Source organism: Anabrus simplex, chromosome 10 (genome assembly GCF_040414725.1).
Source record: "Anabrus simplex isolate iqAnaSimp1 chromosome 10, ASM4041472v1, whole genome shotgun sequence".
Taxonomy (NCBI): domain Eukaryota; kingdom Metazoa; phylum Arthropoda; class Insecta; order Orthoptera; family Tettigoniidae; genus Anabrus; species Anabrus simplex.
The window spans coordinates 55022851-55050713 of record NC_090274.1 but is presented as its reverse complement, the minus strand read 5'-3'; the positions used below and the strand labels follow the sequence as shown (position 1 = coordinate 55050713).

General features: G+C 41.5%; 1 protein-coding gene and 1 non-coding gene across 2 annotated transcripts; both read right to left on the bottom strand.

Moving 5' to 3' along the window:
- Positions 1–159: 159 nt before the first annotated feature.
- On the bottom strand, positions 160–19075 carry CRIF (growth arrest and DNA damage-inducible proteins-interacting protein CRIF). The gene is made up of 3 exons (XM_067154198.2): positions 18536–19075; positions 11506–11605; positions 160–423 (listed from the first exon to the last, which is right to left on the bottom strand). Exons 1-3 carry the CDS (start codon positions 19021–19023, stop codon positions 208–210), a joined length of 804 nt encoding a protein of 267 aa, XP_067010299.1. The 5' UTR covers positions 19024–19075; the 3' UTR covers positions 160–207.
- A 3896-nt stretch (positions 19076–22971) lies between these two features.
- Positions 22972–23090, bottom strand: LOC136882502 (U5 spliceosomal RNA). Its single transcript, XR_010861204.2, has one exon. It is a non-coding gene; the product is annotated as a U5 spliceosomal RNA (small nuclear RNA).
- Between the last annotated feature and the right edge of the window lie 4773 nt (positions 23091–27863).

Sequence of the window (27863 nt, the reverse complement as noted above, 5' to 3'; positions counted from 1 at the left end):
CCAATCCCATAATTCACTGTTTGTGAACTCTTCCAAGTGAGGCAAGCACCACCCAGAAGTTTGGGTTGTGCTTTAAGTTATCCACAAATATCGTACAGAGAGAGCGGAATTGGAACAGGGATGAAATTCAGGTGAGTTCGATAAAATAAAAAAGCACAGTCAACTTTTAAAAAGGATTTCATTACTATGTACAAAAAGAAGACTAACTTATTCCTGCGGAGTCGTTGCAGAGGTAGGTTTAGTACCAAGTTCCATCAATTTGGCTAATGCTTTGGCTTCCTTGTCTTTACGTTTAGCCTCTTTCGCCAACTTCTTCTCCTCTTTTTCTTTCTTCTCTAACAACTCCTTGAATCGTTCATCTCTTGGATCTACCTTGTAGCCGAAGTGTTGCCGTACTTCTTCCACTAGCCTGTCCTTCTTTTCCTGCAACAGAAGAAAAGGTTTGTTAATAATAATAATGTTATTTGCTTTACGTCACACTAACTACTTTTACGATCTTCGGAGACGCCGAGGTGCCCGAATTTAGTCCCGCAGGAGTTCTTTTACGTGCCAGTAAATCTACTGGCATGAGGCTGTCGTATTTGAGCACCTGCAAATACCACCGGACTGAGCCAGGATCGAACGTGCTAAGTAGGGGTTAAAAGGCAAGCACCTTAACCGTCTGAGCCACTCAGCCCGACAAAAGGTTTGTTAAAACAGACGTACCACACCCTTCATTGATAAGAAAATGTAAAGAGCCTCATAGTAGAATAAACAAAACATCAGGTCAGAATGGGAAAAGGGAGAGAGAGAAAAAAAGGAGACAAAGACAGACATGAAAACATAAAAACATAAGGAAATTCTGCACATCTTCAAACAGATTGACTCTCTTCTCATAAAAAATGAAGATTTGTCTGGATGGCCTCTCACTGAATCTTGATGCCTGCTCTCCTGATGAAGCTGGAAAATAGAAATGAGCTTGTCAGCAGCTGGGAAGAAGTAGATGCAGAAGAACTGAAACTGATGAGGAAAGAGACAATCTATTTGAAGATGGCAGAGTTTGAAGATGTGGAGAATGTCCTAATCCTTATAGGTTTTCTTTCAATTCCTCCATCTTTCCACACTGGCGTCACTCTGTTCCTTTCTGAGACTTGACCTGTCATTGTGTTTGTTCCATTGTGTATCCTTTTTCTTGTAATCTCTTTCTATACGACTTGATTTGACACTTATTCTTCTTCTTAATTCTCAATCCTAAGATTGGTTGGCAGCAATTCGTCTTCTTCACTCTTCTCTGTAATCCGCTAATCTCTTCATTTCCACATATCAGCCTGCTCCTACGTCATCTCTGATCTGTCTTGCATACTGCAGTCTAGGTCTTCCTCTCCCTCTTTTACCTTGAATCATTCCTTCCATGACAGTAACTATGAAATCATTGTGCCTATAGAGATGGCCAATTAATTGGTCTCTTCTCTTTCTTATTGTTGCTAAAAATGATCTTTTTTTCATCTATTCGTCGAAGAACATCTTCATTTGTGAGTTTTGCTGTCCATGACACTCTTTTCCCTTATTATAAGGTATAAATTTCATTTTTGTTCCATACTGAAGTGCAATTATAAGAAATAAATAGACAATATTCTCAATACAATATATCAAGTACATAATATTTTTTATAATAATGTTATTTGCTTTACGTCCCACTAACTACTCTTTTATGGTTTTCGGGGACGCCGAGGTTCCGGAATTTAGTTCCGCAGGAGTTCTTTTACGTGCCAGTAAATCTACCGACACGAAGCTGACGTATTTGAGCACCTTCAAATACCACTGGACTGAGCCAGGATCGAACCTGCCAAGTTGGGGTCAGAAGGCTAGCGCCTCAACCGTCTGAGCCACTCAGCCCGGCAGTACATTAATATTACATCAGTGTTGGGACTAGCTTCAGCCTCCTAGTGGCCATCTTCAGACAATTAAAAATGAAGCAAATTAGGTGATGACTAGAGCCTGGATTATATGTAGAATAAAAATATGACATAAATATGTAGCTAAAATTGAGAACATACGTAGTTAACTCTTTCCGGTCTAACTGCGAGCATAGCCTGTAGTAAGGTTTGACAATTCGCTAAAAATCAAGAACGGGCCATGTACACATTCTGCCGACTGCATCGTGTTTCTACATGTTACGATAGTATTTCAACAGATGGCAGTATTATCTATGTCAGAGAATTTACGATATAAATGATGAGTGTGCATTACTAGGTGTTGCCACTCAATGTTCACTAAAATATGGAGTTTTGCGGCAAGCAAGTGCTTGATAGAAGTTATATTTTTTATATTTTATGTACTTGTAATCCCTCGCATCCAAAAAACAGAAAACTTTACTAATATGTAGATTATCTTACGTATTCGCGCACTTGTGAAAAGCCCGAGAACATACGATAAACTGTAAAATGCTTTCCAATCAAAATGAAATGCAAAATGTTGTTTGGAATTCCTATTTGGATAACAATATTTCCATTTGTGAATAAAATTACAATTACATGCCTTCAGTATCATCTTCGCTAACATCATCCTCCGAGCCAGTATCGTCACATAAATATATATAAATAAAATTTCATAAGAGCTCCCATTTTCGTTGTTCTTATTACTATTATTGAACAGTTATTATTTTATATCATTTTCATTCTTATTGTTGTTTTGTAATTGCAATGCGCATTTCACATGATCAATCTAGGAAAAATATAACAGTATTTCAGGAAACTGTACTTACTTAATAATCCGTCAGACTTTTTTCATTCGCAAAATTTGGTATAATATATAAACAGTTTTAAAATCTTCAGTGATAGGTGACGTGAAACAAACAGCATTTTAAACTAGATGCTCAAACAAGCACAAAGAAAAAAGAATCATGCAAATATCTCCTATAGGTACAGAGATAATAATCTTTTTCAAATCCTTAGAAATGCCCAGTCCAGAACGTTTCTTAGGGATATTCAGGCCCAGAGCGGAATGGGTTAAATATGTAATACTTAAAAAATATGTAACTTAATATCTAAGATTTTTTGGTGCATTCTTGTACACAGAAAAGGAAACAAACCTGAAAAAGGTTAAAAGTGTAGACATTATTCAATCTCTAATTTTCATTTGGGGTGCAATTAATAACTTTTTTCAAATTTTCTGCAGTCATCGAATGCCTTCTGTCTATTAGGATGTTCTTATATATATAGAAAAAGATCTTTCAGTTCACATGAAGTCACTGGCATATATTTCAAATAAGGAACGATAATGGAAGATACGTTCTCCTCTTCAGGGAGTTGCACCCAATACCTTTGTCCTATTTTTACTTTGTCTTTCTTCATCGTGGATTTTTGCCCTCTTTCTTTCATTATTTTCTACCTCCATTTCAAACTCGCGTATTGTATTGCCACAGTGTTTGAGAGTGACTGGGAGAACTTCGCCCAACCTTCACAGCCTGTGACGTAGCCACGTCACTGAAGCTGAATAGCATACGCTCATTGCTTGCCTGCCTGCCTGCCTGCCTGCCCACTTACAGCGCTGGGTGCCCGCGGGACGGAACGCCCAGCATGAGCACATGATGTTAAGACTTATATAGTAGGCCAATCCATAGTTTGAATCTGGAGTTCCAGCAGGGCAACCCTGGCGGCAGTTATTTGTACCGTCTTGTTGCAGCATAAAACTAGGGCCCCATCCCTACTGCAATGAGAACAATTTCTTCTATGTACCTGGCAGCTGTAAGTCCATGTCTAATCACCACAAGGTCCGTTCGGCCATCGGTGGACCCAGAGCCAAACCCGCCCACTTCTCAGACTGCTGCACCTGTATACCATTCGTCATGGCAATGATACATCCACAGACGTCAACCATTTTGAGTTACACTATAAATTGAGGATAATTATGTCTACCTTTTCAATACAAATACAATGTGACGTCATTAACACATCACAAATTTATTACCTTTCAAAAAATTGGGACCGGTTTCGGCATTATTTGTATGCCATCATCAGCCATAGGAAACTTTGTGACAAGGATTAAGTACAATATTAACATAATCATACAACATGAATATTATATAAAAATTGACCATATTCTTACATTACTATTAAAATATTTTTGGTGTAGTCCTTAAAACTTAAGATTAAAATTGGTAGCATATTATATGCAACATATTATGACTTATTACTTCTATACAATTTTTGACTAAAGTTAAAGCTTTGTCAGGTCCTTTAAATATTACAAAATGCTGATTTAGCATCCAGTTTTAAAAAAAATTTAAATCTTTGAGTTAGGCGAAAGCGTAAGTCATCTACGAAGTGCACACTGTGCCACTGTCAGAGCTGCCAATTTTCTGCGCAAATCTCAGTTGAAATGTTAATCACAGGCCTTTACGAGGCTTTTGTGACTTTAAGCCTGCTAATCTACTGTAAGTCTGTATCAAACTGTCTGGTCAGTGACATTTGCATCAGTTACCGCCCTCAGATCATTTTGTTGGTCCTCTTCGCCCAAAATTTTCTCCTTTCTATCCTAGCCTGGTCTCCTAGTGGATAATTCTGTTTTCCTGAATCATTTCCAGGCCCTACCAGAAAAAGATTTAGCCACATTAAGACCTGCAGCCACTGCATGAATAGTACTGCCTTCCTGGAACAGTGTGACTGTACAAACAGTTTCCACCTCCATAAGAAGCTCATTTTGACTGAACGAATGTAAACAAGCTTGCCACCTCTTGACACTAGATATCAGTTTTAAACAACGTACCTCACTGATCACCCACTTTAGTAGTCAATAGAAGATAATATAGTGACTTCATCTCATCGGCTGGCCAGCAGGCACACCCACCTCTCGTAACTCATCACTTCCCGTTACACAGCGCAGCGACAGCACAGAAATGCCTGCACTTCGCAGTTCAGGTTCGTGCTTAGAATGTGATCTGTTGCTCCAACTGTTCTCCAGTTGTGAAGTGTTACTTCCGTGTATAATTCTCATAATGCTTCCACATGTGTACACAGTAGAGGAAAGGGTATTTATGTACGATAATTATGTGAAAACAGAGTCTTGCAGGGAAGTCGTTAGGTGATTTGTAACACATTTTCAGATGTATGCCCTCCACACAGAGAGACCCTGTGGAAACTCGTAAACAAATTGAGAGGAACTGGTTCTTTACTCAATAAGAAGCGAAGTGTTAAAAAAGTGTACTTAACAAGGTAAAAGTAAATTAAATCACAAAAAGATCCCTAAGATGACTTGGACAAGAAGCTTGTAGGGCTTTGCACAGCAGGTGACAAAAATGTTAAAATTGAATTGGAGTTTCCTAAGACGATGCCAGAAATGTATGGATGCAGGAGGGGAGCATCATAAGGTACAAGCTTACGAATTTATTACTGATTTTCTTAATTTTAATTGTTATCTCATGTCATTCATGGATAAAGTGAGCGAAGTGATGTCCTTGTTGCTACGCTGCAGAGTGGGGAGTGATGAGTCACCAGGAGACAGATAAGTTGGGCATGCCTGCTGTTGTATGTCCGGCGCTCCCTTTCTCGCCCCGCCAGCCAGCTGCACGCGCGCCTGTGTATCATTCTGCTAGCTTCGACGCGCAGCCCTCAGTGCGCGTGCCTGACCATCGAGTGTACTATAAATAGGAGCTCCCTGCCTGCTCACTTGCCCACTTGCCCGGTGTCCAGCTCCAGAATACACCCTACGTCGAGCACGGAGGCTACTCCTCTTGAAAATGTGCTTCGACCAGGTGGACTGAATTTCTGGCAGTACGAGGTTTCACCTCTGGTCACCGCTCCCTAACCTGTTTCCGCTGCCTATGTACCGTCATTCTTTCACAAGCCATTTTCATTCCCTAATTTACGCAAGCTCCCTTAGTTTCGCTAGGTGGAATTTCTTCAATCAATTGAACTTGCTTTTTAGGAATTCAGGCACTTCAACAAACAAGGACTCTCAAAGACATTCATGTTAGTGTGCCAGATAGTTTTCGACTATCAACGTGTCAATTCACAAAGACTATCTTTTCAAGATAGGAGTGTATATAAAGACTGTAAACCTGTACATATTGTATAAAGACAGACTTTTCTCAAGATTCAATATTCCTTTTTGCTTCAAAATAAATTTCTGTTATTTATGTAAATATCATAAAGTGAAGCAATAAAAGTTGTGTTTTGTAAACTTCAACCTTGGTTACAACACAACTCTATGGCGACGAGGTAAAAAGGCGACACTCCAATTCATCGGCCCCAGTCGCCAACTCTATAGCGACGAGGTAAAAAGCACCAAACTACAATTCTTCGGTCCCAGTTGCCAACTCTATAGTGACGAGGTACACACGAAACCAACACTACAATTCAACGGGCCCAGTTGTCAACTCTACGGTGACGTGCTACACAGCAACAACGACACTCCAACCAGTTCTGACACACAGCTTACCTTACTCTTTCTTGCACGCATCTCGCAATGGCTACTGCGGAACAACTCGCTACGGTCTTCCAAGCCTTACAGCAGCAACAACAACAGTTTATGCAACAACAACAGGCAGCATTAATTCAGGCTATTCAAGCTATTTCTGTCTCTACACAGCCATCAGCTATTCCTCCGTTCTCTGCTTTTGACCCGGCTAAGGAAGAATGGTCAGTTTATTTAGCCCGCTTGCAACAGCATTTCATCTGCCATTCTGTCACAGATGATCAACGCCGCCGTGCACTATTTCTTAGTTCGGTTGGCAATGCTACGTGTGAATTACTACGTAAATTAAGTCCAGAAGAACACTTATCTGAGGTACCCTTCACGCAGCTCTTAGCCCGTCTCACGGAACACTATGCCAAAGCTCCTCACATAGTGGCTGCTCGCTATAAATTTTTTCAGAGCAGAAAGCAACCCCATCAGACACATACTGAATGGATAACTGAATTGCGTGGTCTAGCTAAACCCTGCCAGTTCATCTGCTCCAAGGACGGTTGTGGTTCATCCTACGCTGATTCTCTCATTCGGGACATGATAATTTTACATACTCCTGAAGACAAAATACGTTTTGACGCTGTCAAGCAGAGTAACCCTTCTTTAGAAGACGTCCAGCGTATTGCTACGGTTTATGAGCTTACTACCAAGACTGCCGCAGCCATAGCTTCTCCACACGAAGTTGCACAAGTCTCGCCTCAGGCCCGCAAGTCCTCTGCTACAGTGAACCGTACGGATAAGGCGCTCTCCACCAAGCATTCTCGCCAGGTTCCCTCTCGTAATGCTACACGGAAGCCCACTTCTAAAAGCACCTCGAAACTCCTGCCTTCCTGCCGAGGTTGTTTCAAGCATCATGAACGTCGTGACTGTCGTTTTTTCAAAGCTACTTGTGAACGATGTAATAAACTTGGACACATTCAGACTGTCTGTCAAAGTTCGCTCCGCCCTGCTAAGACTACTGCAGCACGCCGGAAGCATATACAGCCCCGCCAAGACATGGAAGTTGATCAGATCAATCTTATTCTTCCCACAAAGGAGTCTCACAAAATCATCATTCCTCTCTCATTCTCTGATCGATCTGTCGATTTTCAATTAGATACTGGATCACCTGTCTCTATTATTAACCTGACTACCTACCACGACTTAGGTTCACCTTCATGCTCTCCAGCTGACATCCAGCTCGTGACATTTAACAAGAAGAAAATTGACATCAAAGGTCAAATCAAGCTTCAGGCTAGTTATAAAGGAATTCAGAAGGCCATTCCTCTTCTCGTAGTTAACAACTACACTGCATCAAACATTATGGGCATGGATCTATTTAACTTATTTGGTTTCCAGATACATGACAACATTAACGTCGTATCTACATTGCATCCTACTTCTGACGTTACCGCTCTCCTAGCGCAGTTTCCTGAAGTCTTCGACTCTCAGCTCGGAACAGCCAAAGACTATACAGCTCACATACAGCTGAAATCCGGAGCTAAGCCTCGCTTCTTCAAAGCTCGTCCAGTACCCCTAGCACTTCAAGACCAGGTCACGAAAGAATTAGAAAGATGGATACAAACTGGAATTGTTGTACCAGTTACTTCTAGTCAATGGGCTACTCCACTTGTGGTGATCAAGAAACCTGATGGTAATGTTCGACTTTGTGGCGATTTTCGATCTACAGTCAACGCACAACTCGACACAGATATCTTTCCTATTCCACGTCCAGAAGACTTATTCCGTCGTCTCTCTGGTGGACAATTCTTCTCTCGAGTTGATCTTAAAGAAGCATATCTCCAGCTACTTTTAGACGAAGAATCTAAGAAATTTCTCACACTCAACACTCCTCTCGGACTGCTCCAGCTCCAGCGGCTCCCATTCGGTGTTTCATCCTCAGCGGCTATTTTTCAGCGCTATTTGGCTCAACTCACCGCCTCCATTCCCGGTTGTGCTAACTACCTGGATGATATTATTGTTACTGGAAAGGATCATCAGGAACATCTAACCAATCTACGCCTCCTTCTCCAGAAATTGAAAGACAATGGCCTACGAGCGAATCTCGCTAAATGTACCTTCTTTCAGCCTCAAGTTCACTACCTAGGACATATACTTGATAAGAATGGAATTCGTCCTAGTACACAGAATGTCTCAGCGATAGTAAACATGCCAGCACCTCAGAACCTCAAGCAGCTTCAGTCCTTCATAGGCAAAGCGAACTATTATAATAAGTTCATTCCACGCTTCGCTACAGTGGCAGCTCCATTAAACGCTCTACGTAAAAAAGGTGTTAAATTTCAGTGGACTCCGCAATGCCAACAGGCATGGAAAACAATCAACAACGCCTTAATTCAAGCTATACAACTCACTCATTTTCAGCCCGACAAGATCATCACGCTAGCTACTGACGCTTCAGACTACGGTGTCGGTGCCGTTCTCTCCCAGAAGGATCGTTATGGACAAGAACGCCCCATCGCCTTCGCTTCGAAAACACTTAATGACCATCAACGTCGATACTCACAGATAGAGAAAGAAGCTTTAGCCATCATCTTTGGTATTCGCCGTTTCAATGAATATCTCTATGGCAACCATTTCCTGATCATTACCGATCATAAGCCTCTCGTACACTTATTCCATCCTGGTAATAAGATCCCAGAGAATTCCCTCAGAAAGCTTCAAAGATGGTCCATGTTCCTTTCTGATTATTCCTATCAGATTGTATATCGAGCCACATCCCAGCATTGTAATGCTGATGCCCTCTCCCGCTTACCCGTTGGTCCTGATACTGCCTTCGATTCTCAAGAATCTGAATGTCTTCAGTTGGACATAGAACTTGAAGATACTGTATCCAGTTTTCCTATTGATGCTACCTGCATAGCTAAAGCTACGGATAAGGACAGTACACTTGCTACTGTACGTACTTACATCCGCAACGGTTGGCCTCTTCAGAACACCCTTCCTGCCCACCTGGCACCCTATCATCGTATGCAGCATCGTCTCACGACTCGTGCCGGAGTTGTATTACTAGAAGCAGGCACCATCTTCCGAGTGGTTATCCCACTTAGCCTACAGAAACAAGTTCTCGGATTATTACACCAAAGCCATTGGGGTATCTCCAGAACAAAGCAACTCGCCCGTCGACACTGCTACTGGCCCGGTATTGATGCCGCCATCGAAAAGCTAATACGTCATTGTGAGCAATGTCAAACGAATCAGAACGCCCCGTCTTCTGATCTTGCTTCATGGCCTCCTGCTACTACTCCATGGGAACGAGTTCACATCGATTTCGCAGGTCCTTTCCTCAATTCCATGTGGTTAATAGTCATCGATTCACTGTCAAACTTTCCATATGTAGTGGATATGCATTCGACTACTACAACAGAAGCTACCATTCGTGCTCTCCAGAAAATCTTTACTACAGAAGGTTTACCGCAAGTACTCATTTCAGACAACGGACCTCAATTTACAGCTACTGCTTTTCAGAACTTTTGTACACATAATGGCATTCGTCATATCCTAGCACCACCTTTTCACCCTCAATCTAATGGTGAAGCTGAACGCTTCGTTCAAACATTTAAAAGAAGTATGAAGAAAGCTGTCTCTTCAGGCTTAACTAAAGACCAAGCCTTGCTCCAACTCTTAAACAACTACAGAACTCTACCCGGCGCTGATAATATCACTCCTGCACAGAAGCTCCACGGACGACCTCACAGAACTTTACTTTCTCTGTTACAGCCTCTTCCGACCCAGCATAAGACCTCACCAACGAAGTTCTCCCTCAACGACAAGGTCTACACCAGGACATTCAAATCCAACCCACTCTGGATACCTGGAGTCATCTGCAGATCTTTGGGTCATCGTCTATACGAGATACAGACTACAGAGAAACGTATCTGCCGCCATCAAGATCAGATACGTCTGCGCTACCGCCCCTGTCCAGCTATTGATGCTATTGCTAAACCAGATAAATCTATTGCTGCACGAGCTTTAGATCATTTAATAACAATGGGTTCCTTTCAGGACGAGACAGCGCCACTCCGCCCAGTTCCAGCTCCGGACAATACAACAGAGACACCAGCAGCTCCGCCCCAGCATCGCAGTCGCCGCCAGCGCCGCCGCCGTTTCACGCCGTACCGGCGTATTTAGGAGGGGAGGGTGTTGTATGTCCGGCGCTCCCTTTCTCGCCCCGCCAGCCAGCTGCACGCGCGCCTGTGTATCATTCTGCTAGCTTCGACGCGCAGCCCTCAGTGCGCGTGCCTGACCATCGAGTGTACTATAAATAGGAGCTCCCTGCCTGCTCACTTGCCCACTTGCCCGGTGTCCAGCTCCAGAATACACCCTACGTCGAGCACGGAGGCTACTCCTCTTGAAAATGTGCTTCGACCAGGTGGACTGAATTTCTGGCAGTACGAGGTTTCACCTCTGGTCACCGCTCCCTAACCTGTTTCCGCTGCCTATGTACCGTCATTCTTTCACAAGCCATTTTCATTCCCTAATTTACGCAAGCTCCCTTAGTTTCGCTAGGTGGAATTTCTTCAATCAATTGAACTTGCTTTTTAGGAATTCAGGCACTTCAACAAACAAGGACTCTCAAAGACATTCATGTTAGTGTGCCAGATAGTTTTCGACTATCAACGTGTCAATTCACAAAGACTATCTTTTCAAGATAGGAGTGTATATAAAGACTGTAAACCTGTACATATTGTATAAAGACAGACTTTTCTCAAGATTCAATATTCCTTTTTGCTTCAAAATAAATTTCTGTTATTTATGTAAATATCATAAAGTGAAGCAATAAAAGTTGTGTTTTGTAAACTTCAACCTTGGTTACAACACCTGCAGGCCAACCGATGAGAGACACTCATTGTACATTTTACTATTTCACTGAGGGAATAGCTATGACGGTTAATTTTACAGACCACCTCCCTTTGTAAAACATGTCAGAACAAGATTTAACAACATTTTTATCTTAAACAATAGTTAGTTAAATGTTACAATTGCTGAAAATCAAGTCCCTCTAATTTTCTTGCAGCAGTATCATTTAAATGTGACAATGTTTTGGAAAAATTAGACTTTTACCTTAGCTGCTCGAGCCTCTGCTTCCTTCTTCCTTATTCTGTCATTTACTTCACGTTTCCACTGTTCCAATTTTTCCATTTTCTTCAAGATTTCTTCTTCCCTGTAAATAATTGTCATTATTAGAGATTAGATTTTTACAACATATTATATTTCTTGTTTCATCTCAAATTTATTACTACATATTGTCCTATAATTATCTGACTAAGGAACAACAGTTTAAAATTAACAGTTACTAATGGTTTATATGGGAGGAAAGCAATGACTCTTCAGTGATGCCTAGGCAATGTATGACAAATGATGATGGATCTGTTGAGGATCCAACCAGCCTTCTGGCTGGGTACTCAATGAACAAACACAAACATGCTTCGGTTAACATTCCCCCAAGCTCCCCCATGGCACAACAGCTCAGAAGGGCCATGGCCTACCAAGCGACTGCTGTTCAGCCCGAAGGCCTACAGATTACGAGGTGTCATGTGGTCAGCACGATGAATCCCCTCAAGTCGTTATTTTTGGCTCTTTAGACCGGGATCACTATCTCACCGTCAGATAGCTCTAAGTTGTAATTGCGTAGGCTGAGTGGACTTGACCAGCTCTCAGATATAGGTAAAAATACCTGACGTTGCCAGGAATAAAATCCAGGGCCTCCGGGTAAGAGGCAAGCATGCTAACCCTACACCGTGGGTTAATATAAGTAGCTGTTAAATATCTTGTATTTACTGTGTATTTGCAATATAATATTAGCAAATAAATATTTTTAAATCTTCCAAACATCTCTGTGCATATGCAGATATAAAATCAGATATCTTAATGTGATGATAATGGGTACTTGTCGTTATAACAACAGTGATATCACACCATTTTCCCTCTCACTCTCTCCTAACTCTGTTGCTTTCTGCCCAGTGCGCTGATGGCAAATGGCATACACATTCTTATCACCTTTTTTCCTTCTTACAATTGGCTTTACGTCGCACCAACACAGATAGGTCTGATGGCTATGATGGAATATGAAAGGCCTAGGAGTAGGAAGGAAGCGGCCGTGGCCTTAATTAAGGTACAGCCCCAGCCTTTGTCTGGTGTAAAAATGGTAAACCAAGGAAAAGCATCCTCAGGGCTACCTACAGTGGGGTTCAAACTCACCATCTCCCGGATGCAAGCTCACAATTTCGCACCCCTAACCGCACGGCCAACTCGCCTGGTTTTCTTACAGTCATATCAGTACTGATAAAGGACTTCTAGATTCATATAAACCATTACAAAATTCAACGGTCTACATACTGAAATTCAGTGTTTATTAAATATGATGTACCCTTTTATTCTACATTTTTTTAATGTTTCTGAATGTGTGCTAATTTGTACTTTAAGTTTATCTATAAAGCTGATTCAATAAAAGGGACCAAAAATAGTCCCGAATAAAAGATAATTCTTTTAAATATATTTGTGTTGATTAGAAGGAGCAATCTTTTCAATTTTCACTGTCAACATTTCCGTCAGATGCAAGGGTTCATTAAGGTACATTTCAAAGGAAAATATATTCCACACTGTTTTCTTTAAACATTTTATTTACATATGTGTGCATCTATTGACTACCGCACAGGTTGGTAACGGAATTTGTGTGTGTTGATTTGTGTGAATTACATCATTTTACAGTGCTAATAGCTGCTGAAGTAATGGACAATGGTGTATGCAACATTTCATTAGGTTTTAAAAGTAAACATACTTCTAGGGGTGGGCTGGTGGGTCCCTAACTATTAACACATCTCTCCTGTAAAAGCAGTTCCAGATAAGATTTGCATCATTTAAACTTCATTCTGTAATGTTATTAAGCTTAAGTAGTTGATAGGAAAATTCTGTCCTAGCAAGGACTTAGCTGTCCCTTCAGGTCACAGCTGCTACCTTCCCACCTATCCACTTTCCATCCCTCCGTTGCCAAACATTTATTGTGTTAGTGCAACGTTAAACAAGTAGGAAAAATAAAAGGAGGTAGTAAATTTTTGAATGTGTGCTAATTTGTATTTTAAGTTTATGTATAAAGATGAAGATGGCCCAATGAAAAGGGCTGAAACTAGTCCTAAATAAGAGATCATTCTTTTTTTAAGTACGAAGGTCGAGTCATAAGTCATGGCAACTATTTTTTTCCTCGTGAACAGGAGACAACACAGAAAATCTAAGATATGCATTTGGAAATTTAGGGCATGTACTTATGCATAGTGCCTGAAGACAAATTCTGACTGCAGGAGATTCTCGTAGGAAAGTGACAGAACACAGGCCATTGGTAAACATTGTTTTATTATGGTATACACAGCAGATACACAAGACTACATACAAAGGACAGGTCTCCACTGGTTACAGACCTTCAAAATATAATCACCCAAGGTTTCCATTGTGCGTTGCCAGCAGTGGGGGAGGCGCTGAATACCATTCGCTGCAATGTGTATCGCTAACATGTGACATGCTCTCCGAAATGCTGTTACGGTGTCCTCTTTGTTAGCAAACCGTTGTCCACGTAATGGCTTCTTGACTTTGGGGATTAGATCATAGTCGCATGGGCTCAGATCAGGCGAATAAGATGGGTGCGGAAGAACCTCTCATCCCCACTGTTGTAAGCGACGCTGAACGATGGCTGCTGTGTGAACTGTCGCGGTATCGTTTGAACGTCTCCACCCACCTCGCCACCGTTCTATAGGGCATGGCATGCACACCCAATGCTTCCCACAGCACTGCATGGCATTGGCGTTCCACACTGTTGTCGCTGTAGGGAATGCTAGAGGCCAAACCTGGGGGCCTCAATCACCCAGACCAATGGTTTTGTCACAAGCCGGACCTAACCAATCCAGACCTTGGCTTTGTCATTAACCGACATATTTAATTATTTTACCTTCTTCCTATTATTGAACATATAAACATTCAATGCACTGCTGTTGCCCTACATAATGCTACAAGCCTATGCCCTTTTGCTTACTCCCCAGCCCAATGGTTTCGTCCAAAAGAAATACACAAAAGACACAAATACGGTGCCTAGATACCTGTGCTTCAAGTGGTGCCTGCTGGTATTACTGTTGAGAAGCGCAAAGTAAAATTTTTCTCCAGCAGATCAGGGCAACAGCACACAACAGAATTCAATGGTGATTATTAACTGATACCCTATGCTCGAGACAGAAGTTACAGGATTTGACGGTTATTTTTTTTTTTTATTTTTTTTTGCTAGTTGTTTTACGTCGCACTGACACAGATAGGTCTTATGGCGACGATGGGATAGGAAAGGGCTAGGAGTGGGAAGGAAGCGGCCGTGGCCTTAATTAAGGTACAGCCCCAGCATTTGCCTGGTGTGAAAATGGGAAACCACGGAAAACTTGACGGTTATGATGAAGACGGAATTCAACCCTCGTCAAAAAAAAGAAATCACAGGGGAGTGTTTAGAAGATGCCAGCAAGTGGAAATATAAGTGCTCTAGCAATAAGAGTTACTTCTGAACAATGTGTTTAATTATTCATGCACTGTGTTCCTCCCACCCAAAAAAAAGGCAAAGCTACATAGTGCACTCCGCAAATTTAGTAACACGGGTCAACACTATGTGGCGCACGCAAAGTAACTGTTCTTTGTTTAATACTTAGGTTTCCACTAGTAGTGCCAAGGTAAGTAGAGGTGAGTAGAACAGCACTACTGCCAACTGTTAGTTGCTGGTTTGATATGGCTATGCTATTTTTTTTCTTGCCATGTGGACAGTATGCGAAGGGAGTGTGGCCCCCAATGAGGGTCACTGTTTCTCATGACAGAGCTTGGCCTCGATCTGCAGAGATAGGTTACACCTACAAAATTACTCTTTTTTTTTTTTTTTTTTTTTTGCCGTGCGGGCAGTGTGCGCCGCAGCAATAGTTAAGAACCTCTCAAAGGATGTGTGGCCCCAAAAGACAGATTACAGCTTTTTTCCTTTTAATTTTTTTTTCCGAGCCCATTTCTTTTTTTATTTTGCATGGGTTGGTAATGGAAGCAGCGAGTTAGGAATTCTGGAAATGATGTCATCGGCCAATGGCTGTGCTCTTAGCTAGCCGACTAATGGTATATGGTGCGTGAAATCTTTTATTAGGTTATAGAAGTAAATGTACCTTTTTGGGCAGGCTGGGTGGGTCCCTGGCATTGGTAATGAACACATTTCTCCTCTACAAGGATTTTAAGGTATAATTCATATATAATTCTTTGTGAAGAAGTATGTTATAAGCTAGAGTGAGTACACTAGGATTCTACCAGAGATTGGCCTGGATGTACAAAGTTAGGTTACAACTACTAAATTACCTTTTTTCTTGCCGTGTGGACAGTATGCGCTGCAGCAATAGAAAAGAGTCTCTCGTAGGGAGTGTGTTTTCATGACAGAGATTGGTCTGGATGTGCAAAAATACATTAGGCCTAAAGATATAAAGGACCTTTACTTCTTGCCTTAAGCCCCGAGATTAAAGGGGGAATTATGTAAGGTTACCGTCCAACGCCATGACACTTACAAATTTTGCGGGCTTCTTTAGTCTTTTTTCTTTTGCAGTGGTTGGTAAAATCGGCCAATGCCCTTGATGCTTGGCAGAAGCAATGGATAATGGCGCCTGGACCACTACTTTAGATTACAAAAGTAAATACACTTCTAGGGGCGGGTGGGTTGGACTCTGGCAAGTGTAATGAACATATCTCTCCTCCGGAATCATTTACAGGTAAGAATAGCAGCACTGAAACGAAGGCAAAAATTCAGAACAACTTACATTTTCCAGCGCACGCATCTAGGCGCGACTGCACTATTTGTTTCTTTCTCGCTTGCGTCTCACGAAGGGCTTGATTGTGCGGTGGACAGAGCTGCCAACTGTTCATATAAAGAACTAGTCCTAGTGCAGCGGCACTACTTTTGAATTTATGAATCTCATGACAAAGCCATTGGTCTGGATCAAGCAAAGGTTAGAACCCGCGAAGTAGCCCTAGACCTCTAGTATCCCGCGTGACAGGTGGTGGTGGTGATTATTGTTTTAAGAGGAAGTACAACTAGGCAACCATCCTCTAACACTAATCAGAGGGAAAAATGGAAGGGATCCGACACTTCGAAAAATGAAAATATCAGTCAAAGAAAGACAAGGGCGACGAAGGGCGTGAACATGAAAGACTCCCTAGCCCTCGCAAACCTAATACTGTCGGGGTCGGAAAAGAATAAGAGTTGACCAAGAGGGGTCTGACAGGATAGATGAAAGTGAGGAGCCTGGCACAAGTAAGTGGAAGAAATGCCAGGACTCAGCTAAGGGCCCCATGGTTGCCAACCCACTCTCCAAAGTTCAGAGCCCCTGGGGCCCCTTTTAGTCGCCTCTTATGACGGGCAGGGGATACCGTGGGTGTTATTCTACCGCCCCCACCCACAGGGGGTACCCACGTGACACCTCCATTGGTCTGGATAGGTTAGACCATTGGTCTGGATCAAGGAAAGGGGATCTGGGGGAATAAGCCCCCCGGTTAGAAGCGGTGAAGTGGCCCTAGGCCTCTAGTATTCCGCGTGACACCTCAACTGGTCTGGATTGGTTAGGGTAGGTTAGTGACAAAGCCATTGGTCTGGATTGGTTAGACCATTAGTCTGGATGAAGCAAAGGGGGTCTGGGGGCGTAAGTCCCCAGGTTAGAAGCCGCGAAGCGGCCCTAGGCTTCTAGTATCCCATGTGACACCTCCATCAGTCTGGATTGTTTAGGGTAGGTTAGTGAGAAAGCCATTGGTCTGAACTGGTTAGGCCATTGGTCGGCTACTTGGCAGAGTTCCTGTTTAAGACGAAGTTTCCTGCTGACACGAAGGTGCAAGAGTTTTTTAAAGCTGCAGGCATGCTGTACCCTCCCCTACATTAAGGTGAATTAAATAGAGTTTTTTCTTTACAGATTGCATTCACTTGTGTTTTATTGTGCGGTTGTGTATTTCTTGTGGGCGGGTTGGTAACGGCATTCATTTTACATCATTGCTGGGAGTGATGTCATATCCAATTGTCTCATCCAGTGGAAATGCTGGTACATAGTTAGGCGATGGACTATGGTGAATGATAAATTGTATTAGGTTATAAAGGCAAAATTACTTCTGGGGGTCGGCGGAGGGTTGTGAACTGTCGCAGTGAATACATCTCTCCTCTACAAGGTATTCCACTTAAGATTTCCAACATATTACATCCTTATCATGCTATGAAAGTAATGCAACTCTAACTGAATTTCTACCAAAACAAACATATTGTAATGGTCATAGTGTCCGCCATGTCAACTGGCAATGGGCCCGGCCCGGCACCATATAGACCCACCCCTTATGCTTCAACTGCACCAATCACTAGAAGCGCTTAAGGCTAGCCAAGCCCCACTCGCTTCCGCTCGCGGTCCTGTAGCAGAGGAGTATGGAAATGACTCCACGATTAATCTGGAGTGTTCCATCTCGCGATGTTCCTGGATCCATCCAGCATCCGGACGATTCTAGAAGAGCCAGCGCAGGTATATAAGAGAGGAACGACCGGCCTGGGGGGAGTGAGAGTTAGACTGAGTTAGAAGTTGGTGTGGTTCAGTCGTGAGCGACTGTCAGTGTAGTGAAGTATGTGAACTGCCGTGATTATTGGACTAGTGTGCTACAGTGCAGATTGTCGGCGAAGGAGAGAACGTGTAGCTGTGCGACGCGGGACCTTGTGTGTGAGTGTAAAACTGTGTAGTGTGAGAACAAGTGAGAAACGAAGAGAGAGAGAGCGCGCGAACTGTGTAAGTTTGTGTTATGAGCAAAAGTTGTGTGTAGTCTTGTGTAGTTTAGTGCGTAGCTAATAAATCTTAGTATTGAAGCTACCTGTCTAGTGTTAATTGATCATACTACCCCGCCAACTCGTTACAATATTATGAAATAATCCTTGTGCAGTGCAATGTGTATTTCTAACCAAAAAAACCGCAGATACTCAACAGTGGCCTGAAAGGTAAACTAATGTTGAGGTGCGCGGAATATAGTTTTAATACATAATGAATGCTTTCAAGGTTGATATATTTAAGGTTATAAACTTAAATACCTGTTTTTGATTATCTGTTCCTTTTCCAGCTTTGCTTGTACAGACTTGCTAATCATTTCTTGTAGGGTATCTGGATAGGCCACAGACTCATATTCACGAATATCCGCCAGCTGTTCACGAGTCGGCCACATGATACCAGGGTTAACACCACTTGCTTCACCATACAGTCCATACATCTTTTGTTTGTACTTGACAGTGTGATGGAACCAGGCCACTGGCTCAGGGTAAGGTACACAATCATACAATATGTTTCTGTGTTCAACATTCAAGCGAGATTTATTCCGTTTCTCTTCAACAGCTTCTTCATCAACCTCAAAATCGTCCTCATAATATTCAACATCGGCATCATCAACACTAACCTCTGCGGGATCGTAAGGCTCTGTCTTTTGAGAATATCTTATACCTGTAACGTGACGCAAAGTATCACACGTTCGAGTCAAAAGTAGCTTCTTAAGACTTATATCCCAAATACGACCAAAAGGATTCATTGCATTAGATTAGATACAACTGTATTTGATTAGATACATACGGAGCTAACACACATCAGGAAACAAAACACAATCCAAAAAACAAACAAATAGTTGAACCACACTCGCCAACTTATCATATTTGAAAGTCCCTAAATACTAGCTCAAATATCCCTAGAAAATCACTAAAGTATAATGAGTTTATGTAAAAATTGAGGCTTTCACGCCCGGCGTTACAACAAATACAATACACGACACTGAGCGAGATATCGAGGGATCTCACTAGCGGATAGACCTGAACGGTACTGATTCTGTCATAAGAGCACGTGTATTTTGTGTGAAGTTTTTGGTGTTATTTATGCGTTTTCAGTGAGTTGACATAATTAAATAGTAGCGTGTGTCATTCCTTGATATCTCCTCTCAACATGAGGGGAAAGGTATGTGCTGTGTTTGGCTGCAGTAATTACGAAGTAGAGAAAAATGCGCGGTCGTTCTTCAGGTTCCCTCGTGACAAGAACATGCAAGTAATATTGTGTTTGCATATATATTCTTCCAGTGACAGAGATTTATGTAGTACTTCATAATCTTCTGACCTGCTCGACCCATGTTTTAACGGGCTTAAAATATAATATGCATATTTTATTGTATAGTGCAGCAGTTAACATTCAATACCGATGTGGTGTTGTAGGTGTGATCTGTGGATTTTGAAATGTCACAGAAGCGATTTGGATAAAGTGTACAAGAAAGAAGGGACGTTACGCTTGTATAAGAATTATAAGATCTGTTCAGATCATTTCCAGCCCAGCGACATTAAAAATCCTCGACTATACAGCCAAGGGTATGTTACATTTTTACTCTAATTGTACGTAAATATTCCTCAAAGCATCACTATCCACAACATTTTCAAACTTTTCTTTCTTTTATCCCTCTTCTCAGATTAAAGCCGGGATTTTATAGATTTTCTTTCTGTTAGTAGGCTTCATGTTAAGAGGAAAATTGTCCAGCTATTAAATGTTAATTCATTGCATCATATGTGTAAGGAATGTGCCGATATTTTTATTGACAAATGTCTTAATGTGATGATACAATGTTTTTAAATGAGGAAAAAGACAAATCCAACCGTAAGATTTCAGGCAGGTATGCTAAAGCTAAAAAAGTAATGCATAAATGAAAGATCAAGCCATTTCACAGCAGTCAATTTCACACCTTGTTTATATGTCTAATTTCAGTCTTTGAATAATAACCTTTTAAATAATTCTTCACTCATTTATCCAGAATTGCTTTAGCAACTTCGAAGTTAATATCTCAATACCACTTTCTTTCTAGACGTAATTTATTTATCCATTTCCGTATATACATTTCCATTGATATTTGAATTTAGCGCAATTTGTTCAGGTCAAGTCACTAGGAGCGCCACCGTCGAATTGTCTCCCATTTTAGCAAGGCGAAATCCGTAAGTGTCGTGTATTGTTTTTACAATTCATGTCTCCAAGCCCGGAAAATGCACACATGAATTATAACGAGTTTACTAATACCACACACACACACACACAAATAGAAATAAATAAGTTCTCAAAGGAAGGTAAATATTTCGCAATAAATCAAGAGTTCATTACAGATAATTACATGCTGCACCTTAGGCAAGGCACAGTAGCGTAACCAGGATCGACCAATGGGGTAGGGGTTTTAGCAAATACAGTTTCTCTTTTTTTTTTTTTTTCTTCTGTAAAAATCCCATGGAATGGGGTTCTAAGTTCTAACCCCGGTCAGGGACGTAGCCAACGGCCGTACGGAGGTTTAGAAACCCCGTCCCCATTATTTTCATTTTCTGTTTTATTATGATAATAATAATAAATGCCAAATCTCAGAAAATTTGCTTTTTTATAAAACTCAGTTTGCTTTCATTCTACTACAAGAAAACTAGACTATCATGTTTTTACCTTAAGATTTGAGAGACGCAGACTGTATTTCTTTAGCTTCCGTCCTTTAAATTCACATGTATTTAAAATTAAAATCTCTTACTTGTCAGTATTAAAGCACACCTTTACATTTTATATGGATTTTATTTTGATTGTGTGTGGATTTATATGGACTTTGTACTCATTCATTATTGTTGAAAAAGCACCTAATAAAACAATAGTTTGCTTTCCATCAAGTATTAATCATTCTAAAATACCTCAACCTGCATTTTCATGAGGTTAAATTTTGATATTGTCCGGGGCCTTCCCCTTTTTTGCACTGAGTTTTTACAATTTGCTTTACGTCGCAGCGCTCCTTAAGTGGCCTCAAGTTAGGTACCATCCCAGCATTTACCTGGAGGAGAAATGGAAAACCATGGAAAGATGACTCAGGTGGGAATCGAACCCCCTCTACTCAGTTGTTGAACTTCTGAGGCTGAATGGACCCCATTCCAGCCCTCGTACCACTTCTCAAACTTTGTGGCAGAGCCGGGAATTGAACCCGGACCTCCGGGGGTGGCAGCTAATCACACTAACCACTACACCATAGAGGTGGAATAATAGTAATTCGGCAGTGCTCATTCAACACTAGATTGTATGTCCTGTTCCATAAAACTTCTATAGTGAAAAATGAAATAATGAAAACCTGCAGCCTGTTTTCCAGTCTTTGACCGGGTCAGGGATGTAATGAATGAACCATATGTAGGCTATTAGTATGATGGGGTCGCCACTCCCAAAGTGATATATTAATGACCAAATGACTGATAGATGCTACGAAATGAGAATGGAGTGTGTTGCTGGAATGAAAGATGACGGAGAAAACTGGAGTACCCGCAGAAAAACCTATCCTGCCTCTGCTTTGTCCAGCACAAATCTCACATGGAATGACCCGGGATTTGAACCATGGTATCCAGCAGTAAGAGGCCGACGTGCTGCCATCTAAGCCACGGAGACTTCAAAACTTCTATAGTATTATCAGTAATTTAAAGATAAATATAAGAATTAGCAAAATGTTGGCCAAATATAAACTGTTGGCAAATTATGCTACAAACAAACCATTACCCGTATTACTACTGACCAAAACATAATTTATAAATCAAGTGGCTCGTCCATACAGATGGGGAATGCCAACTACCAGATCAACTCAGGAATGACTGGATACTGTATGAGTGACAACAAAGTTCAGCACCAACTGCAGCAGTTTTGATATGTCATTTGGTTTCAATTTTGGATGTGTGTCCAATTTCATCAATGTTTTAAATTTGAATTTTAAATTGAGACATACCAGATTGTTTTCTTTATTACTGGTTGTATGTGAGCATATGTTTTCCAACTGGATCGTGGTTGAAGATGACCCAATGTATGTGGGGTCGAAATTAGTCCCAGTTATATAGGACACTATACAAGCTAATGGTATTGAATAAGTGGACCCTTCTCTACCCTTTGATAGTGATCAATTGTCAATACGGACCATAATAAAATTCATAAGTTAAGATGTACCTGTAACTGGAGCAATGCAGATTGCACATGCATTGAACGGACGGATGCTGAGATGAAAACCTGTGAGCGTGACTTTATCCGATGTTGAAACTCTTATAATAGATAGGACAGATTTTCCAGTACAAGGACTTGCAACGTTGTCTATGTAAAAGTCTGCATATCTTTGTTTCTATTAGTATGGTGGCTTAGGGGCTGCCTGGCCGAGGCGGTAAAGGCATGCTCGGTTCGCCCGGAAGGACGTGGGTTCGAATCCCCGTCAGGAAGTCGTAAATTTAAGAAACGAAATTTCCACTTCTTGAGGTGCATATGGTCCTGAGGTTCACTCAGCCTACACCAAAAATGAGTACCAGGTTAAATCCTGCAGGCAAAGGCAGCCGGGCATAGAGCTAACCACTCTACCCCATCACGTGCCGCGGTTAACAATGGTGGAGGCCTTTACCTTCCACTCCTCCAAGGGCCTTCATGGCCTGTACAGCGGTGACTTTGTCTTTGTCTTAAGTATGGTGGCTTAACACTATGGTTAAAACATCACAATAATTAGTTTAAGACCCATCAATATATTGTCCCCCTCCACGGAAATCTTTAGTAAAAGGCAAAAGATTTGTGTCATTTGAAGGGAGACCATAGTACGAGGCACCTGTTTGTGTACGGATTTCAATTAACTTAATTCCTAGGTAACTATGAGTGTAATTATGTTTTACTGTCTTCAGTCCAGTATGGATCAGAAAATACTTTGATTAGTCACACAATTGCATAAAAAATGATATATTACGCAAGAACATCATTTATCCGGCCCTCATTAGTCCAGATCTCCAGTTTATTCAGATCAAAAATTATAAAAATTTATTTTTACTTGTACAGTAGACTATTTCTTTTACATGGTCGATTCTTCTTGAATGTCTTTTCCGCCAAGGACAACAAATGGAAGTAAGTCGGCCATGGTCTATCAAAGGTACCGTCCCGGCATTCGCCTGGAATTGAGAATTGGAAACCGTGGACTTTTCCGAGTTCCTTGACACATTTGTACGCATTCCTGAATGCTTGGATGTAGATGTGAACAACGTAAATGACTGGTTGAAAAATTACTGTAATTCATTCTATGGCATAATGACAGATGAATAAATTATTGCCTCTTGTTCCTCGGTACGTAATGACGAGAGTGATGATGAATTCGAAGATGCAACCGGCACTCCATCAGAAGAAAAAGTGACTCATGGAGATGCAAAAATGCAGCTCGATAAACTGATGGCATATTTAGAATCCCAGACTGAAGCACACTGGGAGAACTGATGTTAGTAAAACATTTTGTGATCGTGCTGCACGCAAATGCTATATAATTGTAAAACTTGAAAAGCTCACACATTATTTTAGTGCATAAACAGAGTCGTAGATGTAAGAAAAGTATTCTTATATTTTTTTGTACAACTGAATAAAGATATTACTGTAAAACTTATGTTAATATATAACGTGTACTGTATTTGTTTTTTAGTTTTCCGGTTTATCTGGATTTTCAATAATACAGATCAGTTCCGGTCCCACTTAATCTGGATAAACGAGATTCCTGTGTACTTCAAAGGGATTGATATGTTATTATAGTTGGTCACAAAATGTCTTACTTTGAATGCAAATATGTGTCGGAAGGACATCTATGTCCCTCATTGTTTTTCATCAGGCACATTACATAGATAACAGCACAAAAACAAAGCGCAAAGCTATCAGTGCTGAATTAAACACATTTTACCATTCACCTGTTTCTTCTCTAACACAGCTTCTCAATGTTGTCACTGCCTTCCCAATCATTTAAAATAAGGCAAATACTCTTAGCGATCAATGGAAACAATCTTCGAGAACAGGACCGCTAAATTGAGAAGAAACTGAGAATGCTGCTATTTTAAAACTTTAAATTCATCGGCGTTTTTCCATCCCTTATCACATACATTTTACCTGGCAAGGTTTCCACTCTCAAACTTGGTTTCTCAAGCTTATTTTGCTCCCCTCTAGCCATTTGTGGTGATGGTGTTTCTGCAAAGACAGACTGTCAACCTCAATTTTCAACAGTGATTTCATCTTGTTTTTTAATTGTTTATCAAACTAAAATTTTTAGACTAAGAGGTCTGCAAACTCACCATTAGACTTATTGAATCTTTTCCTTCTGTATCATTGATTTTCTTTTCTTCTTAGTTTTAGCACACTTTTTGGATCAATTATGTGTCTTCACTGAATTTGTCTCAGAGCGTTATCTATTGCTCCATCTAGCGATAGAAATATTGTATATTGATATTTTTTTATTTCCATCATGTCTCTTTTGTTTTTTCTTTTGTTCCTTCATCATAATTTCAGCAATTTTTAGCTTGTATTATGTAGATTACTTTAACCCCACCCCCCACCCCCCCTATATTTTCACTGAAGACGGCTCAAACGAGTCAAAACATGTTTGAATGTTATTGCTACATCTAATAATGGAATTATGTTTTGTGTTGAATTAATAGATAGATAGATAGATAGATAGATAGATAGATAGATAGATAGATAGATAGTCTTTATTGGCATAGTTAAGGCCATTGCGCCTTCTATTACATTTAATTTTTCCTTTGTAAAGTTAAATAAACATATGCCGTTCCATAGTCAAGTACAACTTACATAAAGTAAGATACTATGTAGTGAAGAGAATTGTTCTGAATGTCTTCATAAGCCTTTGAAGATCTTATACTTTGAAATATATATGTTGTGCATGAATGTCTCTGTCCACGGCCGACTCGATCCGTCGCTGCGCTCCTGGGAGATAGCTAGAGCAATGCATCAAGTTGGCCATGCTCTATCAGAGATAGTTTGTAATGCCTCCAACTAGATACCCTTGCACTCAACACAAAACACTTACTAACTTACAAAGCCATGGAGGAAGGGAGTAAAATGAAATGGCATATGGCTTTTAGTGCCAGGAGTGTCCGAGGACATGTTCGGCTCACCAGGTGCAGGTCTTTTGATTTGACGCCCGTAGGTAACCTGAGCGTCATGATGAGGATGGAAGGAAGATGAAGACGACACATACACCCAGCCCCCGTGCCAGCGAAATTAACCAATGATGGTTAAAATTCCTGACCCTGCCGGAAATCAAACCTGGGACCCCTGTGACCAAAGGCCAGCACACTAACCCTTTAGCCATGGACCCGGACAGGAAGGGAGTGACCAGAAGGCAAGCGGGACTGGCAATCCTTATTTCAGATTAAGAACTATGACAAAAATAACACTAGCATCACATCAGATGTCTCTTTTTTGTTATTTGTTTTACATCGCACCGACACAGATAGGTTTTATGGCAACAATGGGATAGGAAAGGCCTAGGAATGGGAAGGAAGTGGCCATGGCTAATTAAGGTACAGCCCCAGCTTTTTCCTGGTGTGAAAATGGGAAATCACGGAAAACCATCTTCAGGGCTGCTGACAGTGGGATTCGAACCCCACTATCTCCCGATGCAAGCTCACAGCTGCACGACTCTAACCGCACGGCCAACTCGCCCAGTAGTTTTAATTCTCACAAGATCTGCGAGGCTCCGTGGCTCAGACGGCAGCGTGTCGGCCTCTCACCGCTGGATACCGTGGTTCAAATCCCGGTAACTCCATGTGAGATTTGTGCTGGGCAAAGCGGAGGCAGGACAGGTTTCTCTCCGGGTACTACGGTTTTCCCTGTCATCTTTCATTCCAGCAACACTCTCCATTCTCATTTCATAGCATCTATCAGTCATTAATAAATCACTTTGGGAGTGGCGACCCCATCGTACTAACAGCCTATATCTGCTTCATTCATTACATCCCTGACCCGGTCAATGACTGGAAAACAGGTTGCAGGTTTTCATTTCAAGATCTGCGAGGTCAGTCTTGAGCGAGAGCATTGCCCATCACGAGCATGATGTGTTACATGAAAATTAAGATTCGTATCGCCCAGTCCTCAAGCTGGAGGAAAGAACCAAATGCAACTACAATCGCCAACCTGGCCAGGAATCAAATCTGGCGTCATATGAACTTACGCCACTGGAGTGGCCTTGTCAGCCAAGGAGCAAGGCAAACTGACGTCATCCAATCTATTCCTTTTGATTTTAATAAATTTCAATTTTTTTTATTATAGTGGTTTGTGGGTTACTGTAGTCACGTCCAAGTTTGTGAACCATGGGCAACAGCTGAGTGGCCTAGTAAGTGGTCCTGAGAGTCGGAATACCAGTTGCTATGGAATGGGAGTGGGCATCTCGGACATATTCTGAATCGTGGCCCTCCTTGTGCTCAGGCGGCTAGGACTATACAATTCACCGGTGGTCCATAACCCGTTAGAGGAGAGATCCTCACTTGGACTATGTGTAAGTAGGGTAGCATCCTGCTTCATGAATCTACCGAGCTCAGAACATTTTAAGCAAGCCTCGGACCAATGGGAGTAACAGAGTCCCACTCCCATTCAACAGGCGAGGGACTCCTTGGAAACAACTTGGCGAATGAAATGGAATTCGATGGGGAGCTATCAATATTAATGGGGCATATGGAAGAAAGAAAGTAGAACTGGCTGAGTCAGCAAAGAGGATGCATCTGGATGTGCTAGGAGTAAGTGATATTCGGGTAAGGGGAGATAAGGAGGAAGAGATAGGAGATTATAAAGTGTACTTGACGGGTAATAGAAAGGGAAGGGCAGAATCTGGGGTAGGGCTCTTTATCAGGAATACCATTGCACGCAACATAGTTTCGGTTAGGCACGAAAATGAGCGAATGATGTGGGTAGATTTGTCAGTGGGAGGAATTAGGTCAAGAATTGTGTCCGTGTATTCACCATGTGAGGGTGCAGATGAGGATGAAGTTGACAAGTTTTATGAAGCATTGAGTGACATCGTGGTCAGGGTCAACAGCAAGGATAGAATAGTGCTAATGGGTGATTTCGATGCGAGAGTTGGGAATAGAACTGAAGGATACGAAAGGGTGATTGGTAAATGTGGGGAAGATATGGAAGCTAATGGGAATGGGAAGCGTTTGCTGGACTTCTGTGCTAGTATGGGTTTAGCTGTTACGAATACATTCTTCAAGCATAAGGCTATTCACCGCTACACATGGGAGGCTAGGGGTACCAGATCCATAATAGACTATATCTTAACAGACTTTGAATTCAGGAAATCTTTTAGGAATGTACGAGTTTTTCGGGGATTTTTCGATGATACAGACCACTATCTGATCTGTAGTGAACTAATTATCTATAGGCCTAGGGTAGAGAAAGTGAAATCTGTCTGCAAACGAATAAGGGTAGAAAATCTCCAGGATGAGGAAATTAGACAGAAGTACATGGATATGATTAGTGAGAAGTTTCGAACAGTAGACAGTAAGCAGGTTCAGGATATAGAAAGTGAATGGGTGGCATACAGGGATGCTGTAG